The sequence below is a fragment of the Gymnoscopelus braueri genome (genome assembly GCF_963280865.1).
Source record: "Gymnoscopelus braueri genome assembly, chromosome: 21".
Lineage (NCBI taxonomy): Eukaryota > Metazoa > Chordata > Actinopteri > Myctophiformes > Myctophidae > Gymnoscopelus > Gymnoscopelus braueri.
Window position 1 is genome coordinate 38,823,719 of NC_137623.1, and position 13,988 is coordinate 38,837,706.

Sequence of the window (13,988 nt, forward strand, 5' to 3'; positions counted from 1 at the left end):
TCAAAGGTGACGTCACAGTAGGCGTGTCAAGTGAGCCACCGACACCACTGTTAATTCCGGTCACGCGCTTCAAAATAAATGTATGCTTGACGAGGTTTTTGTTTGTTGTTGGGGGTATCACTTTATGACAGTGTTAATTTTGTCGACTAAGACTAAGACTAAAAGACTAAAAGACTTAAGGTTTTGATATTTAGTCGACTAGACTAGACTAAGACTAAACAATTTTCAGAAGACTAAAATAGGACTAAAACTAAATGGTGTGTTATTCAAAAGACTAAGACTAAATCAAAATTTGCTGTCAAAATTAACACTGCTTTATGAAAGACCTTGTTTTTCATGAATGATGGGCCCACTTACAAGGTCATTTCGATTATGCATGCTCCATGGTATCACAACACCACCAAGGCCTTAAAAATAAGGTTCCAAACATCCCAAAACAAACTAGTAAGGCTACTTCTTGGCCTCAACCACAAAGCCCATCTAACCCCTGCTCACTTTGCTAGGGTTGGCTGGCTCAGGGTTGAGGACGTACACGTACAGCAACTTGCTATGGGCCTGGTCTACAAGATTTGACACAACATTGGGATCCCCCTGTATTTGTCAAAATACTTCCAAAACGTAAATGAAGTCCACGATCACACACACCAGTGTGATCGCACTGTGTGTGATCACGTGGAGCTGGCTCTGGTGATCTCCCACCAGAGGCAGCTCCACGGATCATGTTCAACCCAGATTTGGCTCAACAAAGGGATTGATTGATTGATTGATTGATTGATGTACTTTATTTAGTAAGACATGAGAACAACAGTACATGGAAGTACAAATTCACAATACAAGGTCTACTAAACTGGAAGACTCATTAAGCACTGAGCTTGTTTAAGCTGAAATCCCCATGCACACAAATCATGATGACATATAAGAGACAGACAGATATACACACTACTATACAGAACGTCATACAATCAGCTTACAGGTTACTGGTATGAAGAGTGAAAAAAAAATGTACAAGAGAAGAAAAAGAAATAGGGGGGAGGGCCAGGGGGGTAGGTTAAGACTGAATAGACAGGGGCCATTTTCGAATTGCAGCCTCCTGAAGGTGTATCTTTAGGGCAGTTTTGAAAGTGAGTAGGGTTTTACACTCCTTTACTCCTTTTGGTAGGGCATTCCACATTTTTGATGTGGAATGCCAGACAGATAGACAGACAGACAGACAGACAGATAGATACGTGATAATATCCTTTCTCTGTAAAAAATAAATAAATAATAATAACGCAATTACTAATCTGCATTTTATTTTGGAATCCATTGTCAGGTCTGATGTGACGTCATCCCCGCTGCCTGCCTGCCTCTTTGCCTTGCCCTGGCCCCGCCCCCTCGCTTTGGTCACGTGGTCAGTGAGAACGAGAAGTTTCCGTGTTTACTTGGTGTCAGAACAACAACAGAACAGTGAGCGGTGGATGGAGGAGATCTGACACTATAGTCTGCACCACCATGGCCTTTCTAAGGACCAGAGAGAGATCTAAAGAGAGGTTAGTGTTATTTAATGAGCTTTAGAGGAGATCATAATGAATGATCACTTATACTTTGTCTTGTTGTCGGCAAGCGACACACCGTCGTACGGTGGGAGTTGACGAGGCTTTAGGCTAGTCTGCATTACATCTGATCTGCAAGTTTATACTAACTGTCATTCATTAGTATTATTGCACATTATATGCATCATTAAGATGTCTGATTGTTACAGATGAGTAGCTGTAGAATACAACTCTCGTAGACGTATTTATGATTCTGACGTTTTCAATCTACGAGAGTTGTAGGGTTCACGCCCCATGGAGACAGGGACTTTCTGCACTATGCCCCGTAGACACTCCAAACATGTACAAATTGAAAATAAAGGTGCTTAGCCCCAAGCCCCAAATGTTAACTGTCTCTACGTGGTAGTAGTTTAATGTAATAATCCATATCTTTCAATAAAGAAGTGTTTTAATGCCGTCTGTGGCCGATTCTGTCGGAAGTTCCCAATGGGCGGTAGTGACGGGTAGTGACGGGGCGCATCTGGTGAAACCCAGAATTACACTAAATGTAAAGAGGAAGTAAACGAGGGTGAAAAAATGGCGTTCGGCCACAGACGGCATTAAAACACTTCTTTATTGAAAGATATGGATTATTACATTAAACTACTACCGCGTAGAGACAGTTAACATTTGGGGCTTGGGGGTAAGCACTTTTTTTTAAATTTGTACATGTTTGGAGTGTCTACGGGGCATAGTGCAGAAAGTCCCTGTGTCCATGGGGGGGTGAACCCTACAACTCTCGTAGATTGAAAACGTCAGAATCATAAATACGTCTACGAGAGTTGTATTCTACAGCTACAGTACATTATATGCATCATTAAGATGACTGATTGTTACAGATGAGCTGCAATAGTTCATTGTCATCATGTGTGATGGAACCAAATGGACTCGTCGATCAGCAGTGGTGGAAAATGTGTTCACATGTTTTACTTAAGTAAAAGTATCAATACTGCAATGTAGAAATACTCTGTTACAAGAAAAAGACCGGAATGCAAAATTGACTTGAGTAAAAGTACAAAAGTATTGATATCAAAATGTACTTAAAGTACCAAAAGTAAAAGTACTCATTATGCAGAATATTATGTCCCATTTCACAAGTTTTCAAATAATCATTTGAACATACCCTTGTGAGCTTGTAGATCTGCTATTTTCAAATGGTCAAAATGTATATAGGGCTGAAGTGGTTAATAGTAAGTTAGTAACTAAAGTTTTCAAATAATTGTAGTAGAGTAAAAGTACAATACTTGCCTCTGTGATGTAGTGGAGTAGAAGTTAAAGTATTGAAAATTGGAAATACTCCAGTAAAGTAAAAAAATACCTCAACATTGTACGTAAGTACAGTACTTGAGTACATATAGTTACTTTCCACCACTGCATTACAGCTGCAAGTTTACTGTCATTCATTATTATTATTGCATATTATATGCATCATTAAGATGCGTGAAGTTGCCTGATTTTTACAGTTGAGCTGCAATAGTTCACTGTGATGTGTGTGTGATGGAACCAAATGGACTCAGGGTCCATTTGTCAGGGTCCATTTGGTTCCATTTGTAATGTACACACAGACTGAGTTACAAAGTGTAAATTTCACAAATAATCTTACACAGTTAGAATGAATTAGTATGTAGTTGGTTGTTTTACCCTGTTGGCACTCCCTCGTGGGAGACTATGGAGACTGTGTTGGGCAGACTGCCCTGTACTGTCTGAAGCTCCTAAGGTATACTCCTTATGTGCTTTAGGCATTACTCTATAGGCTACTTGTCAGAAGTACTCAGATAAAAGTATCAATACCACAATATGAAAATACTCTGTTACAAGTTAAAGGCCTGTGTTCAAAATGTTACTTGAGTAAAAGTACAAAAGTATTGGTATAAAAATATACTTAAAGTACTAAAAGTATAGTTCTAAAGTTCTAAAATACAATAAGTCGAGCTTGTAGATCGGTTATTTTCAAATAGCCTAAGTATAAAATAGGGAAAGTAACGGCAAAGTAACTAGTAGCTAAAGTTTACAAATAATTTTAGTAGAGTAAAAGTACAAATTTGACTCTTGAGATGTAGTGGAGTAGAAGTAAAAGTATTGAAAATTGGAAATACTCCAGTAAGGTAAAAAAAAAAATACCTCAAAATTGAACTTAAGTACAGTACTTGAGTAAATGTACTTAGTTACTTTCCACCATTGAGTAGGTGTCCTATCTGACACCAGGGTGAACATGTCATATAATTGTTATAGTGTCAGTTATAAATGGATAAATGAATGCTGCAGTGCAGATTTTACTGTGTTGACACTTGGCACTCTAATGACTCAGTGTGGTATTCATGATGATTCATTGCTGTCATTATTTGCATATTTGGAGATGGAACAAAAATGATCAAGTAGAGCAGTGCGGTTCTCAAAGTGCGGTCTGGAGAACGCCCAGGGGTCCCCCACAGCAAAATGAGGAACCGTTTAATTTCACTATTATTCCACTGTCTAGAGACAGAACACAAGACACAAGACACAAGACTAGAACACAATTAGATAATGTATATAAGGAAGGAGGACCATTCAGATCATAGATTTCACTTTTGCCACGTATATACAGTAAGACAATTCGATTAAATCTAATCTAATGAATGCGAAGAGTTTATAAAGACAAACAATAGTTACATTGCATTACAGTCATTTAGCAGACGCTTTTATCCAAAGCGACTTACAATAAGTGTATTCAACATAGGTAGGGAACGAAAACTACTAATCACCTTCGTCTTTAGTGCATTTTCTGCAAAAACAAGCAACCAAGAGTATACCTAGCGCTAAGGTAAAAGTGCAATATATCAGCTACCTATTTCCTTAAACAGATGAGACAAAATAGCTAAATCAAATGAGCATGAGCTAAAACAAATAAGTGTACCGACTAAACAAATCCAATAAACAATACAACAATAGAAAACAAGCGTTCGTACAACTAGTTAACAACAAGTAGGTCAGGCAGAGAGGAAGGGTAGTGTTTCCTGAAGAGGTGGGTTTTCAGCCTGCGGCGAAATATGGGCAGTGACTCTGCTGTCCTAACATCAGTGGGGAGTTCATTCCACCACTGTGGGGCCAGAACAGAAAAGAGTCGTGACCGTGTGGATCGGCCAGAAGGACCCTTGAGTTCCTTATAACCGTAGCCTACTGGCATAGCCTCCTGCTAGACTTCTAATAAACTACATTTCTCTCTATCCACAAGTTTCTAAGGGCGTTGTGGGCATCACTTCCTGTCGATTTGATCAGTCAAAATGGACAGGACAACTATTCCACAATCTCCGAATGCTACAGTATATACAGTCTGGAACTACAACTCCCGAAATCCGATTGAGGAAGCTGGCACTTCCGTTAACGAAAATATATTTTAAAATATCTTTACATTTTCTTTTTTAATTTCCATTTCTGCTAAGCAGCAAGCTAAATATACTTAGATGATTTTGATTTATAGTCGGATAAATTTGCGCGACTGTAAAGACGAAACGGAAGTGGGGAGGAAGCTTCACATCCGGTTTATATTCTAATCATGATCAGAGCTTCCGAGTCCCAGACTGTATGACCGGAAACATTTGAAAATTGCGAGAGGCAACAGTCTGGCCACACGAGACTAATCAGGGATCAAATCGACAGGAAGTGATGCCCACAACGCCCGAGGAAACGTGTGGATAGCGGTTTAGCTTTTGAATCGGTTTAACCCATTCAGACCTGAGGCCGATTCTACGGTTTTCTGAAAAAAATGTATGTTACTATATCAGTGGTGGTCCAACTTTTTCATGTCAAGGACCCCCAAAATGATATGTATTTGGTCGCGGACCCCCATCTCAAAATATGTTGTTCCAGGGACCCCCAGAACCAGATTTGACTTTTGTTTGCTTTAAAAAATATATATATATTCAAAGATTTGCACAAATGCGCTATGAGCTTGTATATCTGCTATTTTTGAATAGCCAAAGTATAAAATAATGGTTAAAGTGGTTACACAGATGGGTTTCCCGGTCTGAATGGGTTAGTGATCGGTTCGGACTTCGTAGAAAGTTTGGTACCACACGGCCTAATGAACAACACACTGATAATTAACCATTTAAACCCCAGCATCCGTATTGTGCGGAAAGCTTTCGCAGAAAATAGCAGATCGACGCAAACGCGCTGTGAGCTTGTCGATTGGTTATTTTCAGCGAAAGCTTTCCCCACAATAACAAAAAAACTGAAAAGACCCTAGGATAGACCCCTGAGGGGGACTCCGGTCGACCTATATGGGGTTTAAGTGGTCAATAAGCCTGGTGTCACTAAACCTCTGTTAGATAACACACACTGGATCTATTGTTCTGATGTCATTTTCATGTACTCTGTTGTTGTTTTTTATCCCCAAGATTTTCACTGTTGTTGCTGGATCTGGAGGAATACTATTTTGAACAGCACACCGCACTGCTCATAACCACAAGCTCTCAGAAGGACAGGTAAGTGACACGTTACGCCTAATTTATGCTCCATCGTGGGCTTGTAGGTCGGCCATTTTCGACACACTACGCCACTGTGTGCCGAAGTATAAATCGGGCTATAGTGACGACAATGATCTCAACCTGTAAGACTTTTGCGTCGGTTTAACTACTTTCATATTTCCATATTTCATTGCCAAAATCTAACATAAAAAAAAACAAAGTAAAAAAATATCCCATCTACAAACTCACCACCTGGTCAGAGGCACCCCGCTCTGTGTCGAACCTCAAAGTAAAGTCACCGCCTCTGGTGGCTTATTGCTGACACATTCACATTGCTGAATGTATGCAGTGATATCCGATCGCTGTTAGTGAGGTTGTGTTGTCCTTGTGCCGCGTGTTATGAATACAACATATCCCCAATCGCGCTTCAGAGACGATGAACCAGTTAACATATCGCACACACACACATGCAGCGGCTGAACTAGATACAAAAACAATATAATAACATATCATCTCTGTCGGGTGGAAACCTCATTATGTCCAAACCTGTGACTTTTCAGGATTCAAATACAAAAGCATCAAAAGTAGCAGATCCACAAGCTCAAAACGTGTTTTGAGCTTGTGGATCTGCTACTTTTGATGCTTTTGTGTGACGCTGTAGTGTAATCAAGTAGGGTGTTAATTTACGAAAAAACACAAAAAGTTAGAATATGGAGATAAGAGGTTTCTGGCCGTCAGCAACGATAAGCACAATGCAACCCTGCAGGGTCACAGCGGTCAGCGTGTGCTGTGACTGCTGTCTGCTGTGTAACTCAATCTGTCTCTGTGCAAACATCACTCCAACTAATTCCAGACGACTATAATCACACAAGCCATTAAGGTGATTTTTATTCCGAATTTTGTTCGGCCTGAAAAAGTTTCTTAACCCATTAAGACCTGAGGCAGATTCTACAGAATCAGTAGTTCTGTCTTCAAGATTTGCAGCGCAGCACAAAATGATGCGCTGTGAGCTTGTATATCGGCTATTTTTGAATATCCAACGCAAAAATCAAAAATGAGTGACACAGATGTTTTCCCGGTTTACCACTGATATAAGACCGTTGTTCTCGGCGTACTTGAAAAAAAAAACGTATAATAATAATTGCATCATTGCTGTGTTCGTAAACAGTAAACAACTTATTTTGCTTATAGGAAGGTCAGAGGCTCATTCAAAGTGTGCTCCAAGTCCATCATATTTGACCCGGAAGACTTTGCTGAACCAGTTTTAAAGGTATATTGTCATAATTTGTTTTTTTTTAGCACACCAAATAACATGAAGTTGCTGGAGACATGCTGAAGACCAACATCTGTTCATAAGGATAATCTCTGCTTGTACTGTAATGGCATTCATAAAAAGTGTGCTCTGTTCGGCTTAGTAACCCAGGTTCTCTTTATAAATGTTTGTCCTCAGATCCCCCTAAAAGACTGTAAAAGGATTGAATTTGTGGAGGAAAAGGGAAACCCCTTCAATGAGTGAGTATAGACATTTTATATAGTACGTTTTATACATTTAAATAGTAATAATACACACGGTAAGAGTACTGCGAATGCGATACTATGTTGTAACACAATAGCAATGATGTAGTAACGATAAACATCGTAATTATGGAGTACTATGATACTACATATCTCCATATTCTAAGTCTGTGTTTTTTCGTAAATGAATATCCTATTTGATCATACATACTACAGCATCACTCAAAAGTAGCAGATCCTCAGCTTGTAGATCTGCTACTTTTGCTATTTTTGATTTTGAGTCCTGAAAAGTAACAGTTTCGGACATATGAGGTTTCCACCCGACAGAGACGATTAGGTAGTTGCGAACGCAGCGGAAGGAGGCGCGCCGAAGCCTCCCTCCTCCGCGCAAGTGGAGCTTACTATGAAACCGTGCTCGGGTTGTGTCTCTGTGTCTCTGTGTGTGTCGTGTCTCTGTGTCTCTGTGTCTCTGTGTCTCTGTGTGCACTGCCTGCGTACAGCTCCTCTGAGATAAGTAAATGTCCAATTTAGACGTACCATACATCAAATGAAAGGTCTTTGAAAACTGAACACACCTGTCAAGGTTGCGTTTAAGCCCGCTCCTTCCCCCGGAAGCCACGCTCCTAAAAACTCCCCATTGAAACCCCATGTTAAATGAAAAGTGCCCGAATCGCTCCAAAACTTTTTCTACCCCCCCTAAGTGGGGGTCTACGAACAAATACTTCGACCTCGGATTTTGGCTCCGCCCCCCGGAAGTGGGTGAAACAGGCACTTCTAACACAATTGTTCAAAAACATTCAAAGTTTTTTTTTTGTGCATTTGTATTTTTCTAAGATGCTCCTTTTAACGCAGATTTTTTTATATATTTTCTTTTATTTTCTTATTGGTTACTTTTTTTTTATATTTCTTTTTCATATTTTTTTTTCTTTTTTTGCGTTCGCTTCCCGCGTTCGCGCGTCTTACTTGTAACAATACACAGCAATGGAGTTCTGTTATATTTGTATTTGAATGTATTTGATTGATGTCTTCCTCTTAGGAACAAGCCTTCTAGGATCTCTATCCTATGTGAACAGGTGTGTGTGTGTGTGTCCTATACATATTTTGATTTGATTTTGGTTTTAAAACATGCGTCATCTCTCATGCATTGACAGACTGTAGACGTGTGTTTTTATTGTATTTTGGTTGTAAATAAATATACAAATTCTTGTGGGTTTCAGGTTTACCATATCAAAGAATGCAATGTGATCGCACCGTTCACGATTGAAAGGGTAAGTGTCAGTGTACTGTGGTGCAGCGATTCCCCAACTTTTAACCCGAGACCCAAAAGAGAAATAGACGATCTGCAAGCTCACAACACGTCGCATGGCAATGCATTGTGAGCTTGAAATGACCCACTGTTCACCAATTTTCACAATGGGTGAACATTGTGTCAGCTACTGTAGAGCCAGACCAATATATCGGTTTGGCTGATATAGTAGATTGGTTATTTTAAAAATGGTTTAAAACAATGGTTAAATAAAAGTTACTTGTGTTTATTTTGCTTCTAAGTTAAATGTTTTCAAATATAAACTTCAATAAAATCGAAGTTGATCAAATGTATTAGAACGTTTAGCATTTTTGTGTTGTGACACACTAGTCTCATGTTGAATGACCCCTCCGATCTTTTATTAGGGAAAACAGATCAAGGTTGTCTTTCAGCTCGAGGTTTGGAATAAAACCGAGGATGTGGTCCAAACGTTGCTACAGGTATGTTAGCTCTTCTACACCAAGAAACACTGTCCCCAAAATAGCTTTAGCTATTTAGCTTCAAAATAGCTTTCGCAGAAAATAGCCGATCGACAAGTTCACAGCGCGTTAACGCGTTGTGAGCTTGTCGATCTGCTATTTTCTCCGAAAGCTTTCCCCACAATATGGATGCTGGGGTTAAAAATGGTGGTTAAAAATGGAATCAGAACTAAACCGAAATTGAAAGCAAAAAAACTCAAAACGAAATCAAAATAAAAACTATTGACAGATACAAAACTGTAGTAACTTGGTTGTGTGACATTATGTCAGCTTCACAGAGCATCCTGCCTGGACAAGCTTGGAGACCAGACAGCCATGGTGAGTAATGTTACATCACTGTTTCTCAGTGTGGGGTCTGGGGACCCCCCAGGGGTCCTCGGAGGGCGTTCCAGGGTGCAGTGGTTCCAAAACTGGGGGTCAGGACCAGTTTGGGGGCTTGCAGTGCGAGGCATTTTACAATGTTTCTCTGTGGAACCGAGTCAAACTAACACATATGCAGGCCACGCCAGCATATGTGTCGATGAAATGAAATTTGTCCCTGAGCAAGACTCTTAACCCCTAATTGCTCACAGGCCCTCATTGGAAACAAGCCCGCAAGGACTTTCATGAACGTCCTGTTAAAAGGAATTATCCTTAAATGCAATGCCTCAACACCTACAATTCCAAGTGCTTGTCAGGGTGGGGGGTCCCCAGTTCAAAATCTTCAAATATGATTATTTTGGGGGGGCGAGGCCTGAAAGGTTTGGGAACCCTTGGCCTAATTCATATCACATTGGGGTTCTTTGAAATAAAATAGGTTGTTGTACAATAGACCAGTTGATAGAGTAGATGTGTGTGAACTGGGGTGTAGGGAGGTCCCATGCTCTTTCATCAACTTCATGGAGAAGTTTATTTGTAACTTTGTGTTTTAAATATATATTCTTTGCATTTTTGTTCGTGTTAAAAGCTTCTATCCATTAATGCCACCTTTTTTATTCTGTTACACCTTTAGAAGTTATGCCATACAGGATATTTGCTACACCTTAACCTCATGTGTTACATCATATTCTGTTACCCCATTTAGAAGTGTTGCCATACAGGATGTTTGACCAGGACTTCATTTGAATAGCAAACATAGTGCATCACAAGCTGACACTCGTTCACAATCATTCCATCTCTAGCCCCACTTTTGTAGTATTTACTGCAATATTCACCTACATAACTTAATTATCAAATAAAATGGAAGTATATAAAAAAGATAGAAAAATCTTTCTGCTACATAATGATAAATTGACCTTAATTAAGTATACTTGTAACGTTGTTCTTGTTGTCAATGTGGGGTCCTTGAAGGGGTTCCAGGGGGTCCCTTGCAAAATGAGGAACAATTTTAACTGTTGTTGGAAGCTGTTGACAAATCTTGGCAAATCTTGAGAAACATTCTCTTACGGGGGGTCCCTTGCACAAAATCGCTTCAGTTGCGTGTCTGTGGCCTACTACAATCTGGGGGTCCTTGACATGAAAATGTTTGAGAACCACTGTCCTAAAAAAGTATTGATTCCTTTACACTTCTGTCTTTTCAGATTGAAGCTAATTTACAGTCACGACTTGCAAGATCATCATTTGACAAAAACAAGTATGTTCATGTGAAGCTGGAGTGGACGCATGCCATGCTGTTGTGATAGTGATTTAATGGCGTGTAATGTTGCTGTCTGTCACTGTCATGAGTGGCTGTCTGAAGCCTGTTCTGCAACTTATATGGTTGTTATGTTAATATATGGTCTATATGATGATAAATTGTAGTGCTACAGTATTAATGGCTTTATTTATGTGTTGCAAATTGACACTAATAGGCATAATATGGAGATATATGTTATGAATATAATCCTCTAAAAGTCACAGTTCTCCTCTGAATTTTTTTTTTCTATGTTCTTTACCACTTTCTGCTAATTTCAATCTTTTGGGCACACATTTTCAAAAACCTTTTTTTTAAAGAAAAGTTTTTCACTCTTTAAATTTGTTTATTTCCAAAATATAAAAAAATGCAGATCTACAAGCTCACAATGCGTCAAGGTGCCACACATTGTGAGCTTGCACATCTGCTATTTTTGCCATTTGTCTTATAATGAAGTATATAGGGCGTGATTAAATAAGTCAACCTCTATTTGACAAGTCTCCATGAATGGACATGTGCACAGTCAAATCCGGAGTAACTCTGAAAGCTTAAATGTGTAAAAATAGACTTTCAGGTTAATAAAGGATTTGACTGCGTTTGTTCCTGCTGTTGCAGCATTGTGATAGGCAAGGCAAGGACATTTAATTTGTATAGCACATTACAACAACAACAAGGCCATTCAATGTGCTTTAAACAGAACACCAAGCAAAGGAAACACAATTATACAATGACAGGATGCATAAAACAAAAGAAGTCTGTAGTCAAAATAACGGATACATTTCCAGTGCAGAAGAGAAAGAAAAAAGAAAATTAACCTCAAATCAAAGGCAGATTGATAACAGTTTGTCCTTGTTTGTAAGCTTACAGAGTGTTGCAGAAAGGCTACACATGGAGTGCACGGTGGAGATGGTCCTGCCGCTGGTGTCAAATCCGGGTCACGTTTGCATAACGGATGAAAGTCTGTACTTCCAGCCTCTCAATAGTTATCCAGTGAGTTGTGAAGGTCCTTGTGTACTATGTGTCAGAGAGACTCCTGCTGGGTTCTACTGAGCTGTGCAGTAGCCCTGGTCTGTCTGTCTGTCTGTCTGTCTGTCTGTCTGTCTGTCTTGTCGCTTTCCCCTCAACCTGTTTTATTTAGACGTCCTGTTCATATCAATGTGTAAATCTAATGTACTGTAAGGTGGCCATTATTGATAAATAAACCCAGACACAGGTGACACAGGTCAGCTGTGAGGAAATAACAGACCACAAAATGCCTTGACTGACCAATCCGAATCAAGTATTCATCAAACCTGTGTAATGAAGATGCAGTGTCAAACATGGGCGTAGAATGTTGATTTGTGTGTGACAAAACACAACAACGTACTGTATATAATCAAGCTAGGCCTGGTGTCTGCTTGTCTTGGTGCCTGCTTCGCTGCTGCGTAGTTGCCTCCTCCGCCCCAGCGCCCACCTTTTGATCAGAGTCTGGCATAGGCTCAAATACTTGTGATATTATATCTGCTGATTCAAGCTAATATGTCATGTATTGCTTATTGTTTGATATTGTATCCCTATGGGGGTTTTTGCTTAACATTCCCTGATTTTGCTTAGCAATGTTGCTTGGACAAATTTCAGGGAACATCTCCAAGAGCGGAGCCTTTTAACGCCAAGTTTGTTGCATTAAATGGTTAAATCTACTTTGACGTGAGTGTTCCTGACTGAACTAATATGGCCTAGCTCTACTGCGCAGTATATTTGACAACAAGGGTAAATACAGTACATAGTATAGCCTAGCTCTACCCTGCTGTCTATTTGGCATACAGTTTGTTTATAACGTCTGTTTTATTTTATATCAGCTGTTGTGAAACAACTCAACTCGTCACAATTTATGATTAGTTTCTCCTTTTCTTTTGTTTCTTGTTCAGTTCATGTCACATTTTATACTGTGTTTCAGGAACAGGTGATTCAAATCAAGCTGCACTGCATCAGACGGATCTACAAGAGACGACACGGCCTCAGACCGCTGGTGAGTTGTTGTTGTAGACACATTCAAACCCTGTACACAGGAACCCTAGTGTCCCTTATCCTGCCTGGACATGTAACAAGAGGCCAACATTAGGCATGAAATAGTTGATCTACAGCAGGGGGTCTTTCAGGCCAAGGACCCCTTAGCTGAGAGACAGATGAAAAAGGGAGTGTTTCAAGATCACAACGCCTCGCGCTGCAAGGCGTTGTGAGCTTGTAGATCTGCTATTTTGGCCTAACGTTCCCCTCAGAATAGGGATGCTAGGGTTCAAGTGGTTAATGTAAAAGAAAAAAACTAAAATCATATCACACAAAGATTTGGTGGCCCCCCCTGTAGTAACTGAGGACCCCCTGTTGAAGACCCCTGAGGTACAGGCTTATAGATAGACTATTTTTGCCAAAGATATTTATACAGTAGGCGGCAGTTTGTTTGATAGACTAAGTGTGTGCGTGTGTGTGTGTGTGTGTGTGTGTGTGTGTGTGTGTGTGTGTGTGTGTGTGTGTGTGTGTGTGTGTGTGTGTGTGTGTGTGTGTGTGTGTGTGTGTGTGTGTGTGTGTGTGTGTGTGTGTGTGTGTGTGTGTGTGTGTGTGTGTGTGTGTGTGTGTGTGTGTGTGTGTGTGTGTGTGTGTGTGGTGTGTGTGGTGTGTGTGTCCATTCTCTCGTATTATTCAGGGCCTGGAGGTGTTCTGTACCGAGAACGACTCCCGCTCTGACATCTATCTGAAGTTTTACAACTCTGCGGACCGAGATGAAATATACTACTACATCGCCACTTTCCTGGGTCAGTAAAATGAAAGTAGTATTGGTAGTAGTAGTAATGAAGGTATTACAGAGGGAGGGCCTACATCAAACGACTTCGGGTTGGCTTTAGGCTTTGAGGTTGGACAGGCCAGATATTACAAATAACGTAAATATACAAAGAAATGTACAAAAAAACATTAATAGTGGAAATAGCCGATCTACAAGCGGTGATTAATTGGTGATGGTAGAATTGCTATTTCCACTATGTTTGA

At 40.0% G+C, this 13,988-nt stretch overlaps 1 protein-coding gene across 1 annotated transcript in view; it reads left to right on the top strand.

The window, feature by feature from the left end:
• The first annotated feature begins 1,400 nt into the window (after positions 1–1,400).
• The window catches only part of nsmaf (neutral sphingomyelinase (N-SMase) activation associated factor), a 29,267-nt gene continuing 16,679 nt past the window's right edge, over positions 1,401–13,988 (top strand). The window contains exons 1-12 of the mRNA XM_080417940.1: positions 1,401–1,529; positions 5,948–6,034; positions 7,208–7,286; positions 7,467–7,528; positions 8,568–8,604; positions 8,749–8,799; positions 9,203–9,277; positions 9,587–9,634; positions 10,876–10,928; positions 11,828–11,957; positions 12,904–12,975; positions 13,648–13,756. Coding sequence (XP_080274066.1) covers positions 1,492–1,529; positions 5,948–6,034; positions 7,208–7,286; positions 7,467–7,528; positions 8,568–8,604; positions 8,749–8,799; positions 9,203–9,277; positions 9,587–9,634; positions 10,876–10,928; positions 11,828–11,957; positions 12,904–12,975; positions 13,648–13,756 — 841 coding nt within the window. The 5' untranslated portion in view covers positions 1,401–1,491. The remainder of the gene's footprint in view (positions 1,530–5,947; positions 6,035–7,207; positions 7,287–7,466; positions 7,529–8,567; positions 8,605–8,748; positions 8,800–9,202; positions 9,278–9,586; positions 9,635–10,875; positions 10,929–11,827; positions 11,958–12,903; positions 12,976–13,647; positions 13,757–13,988) is intronic.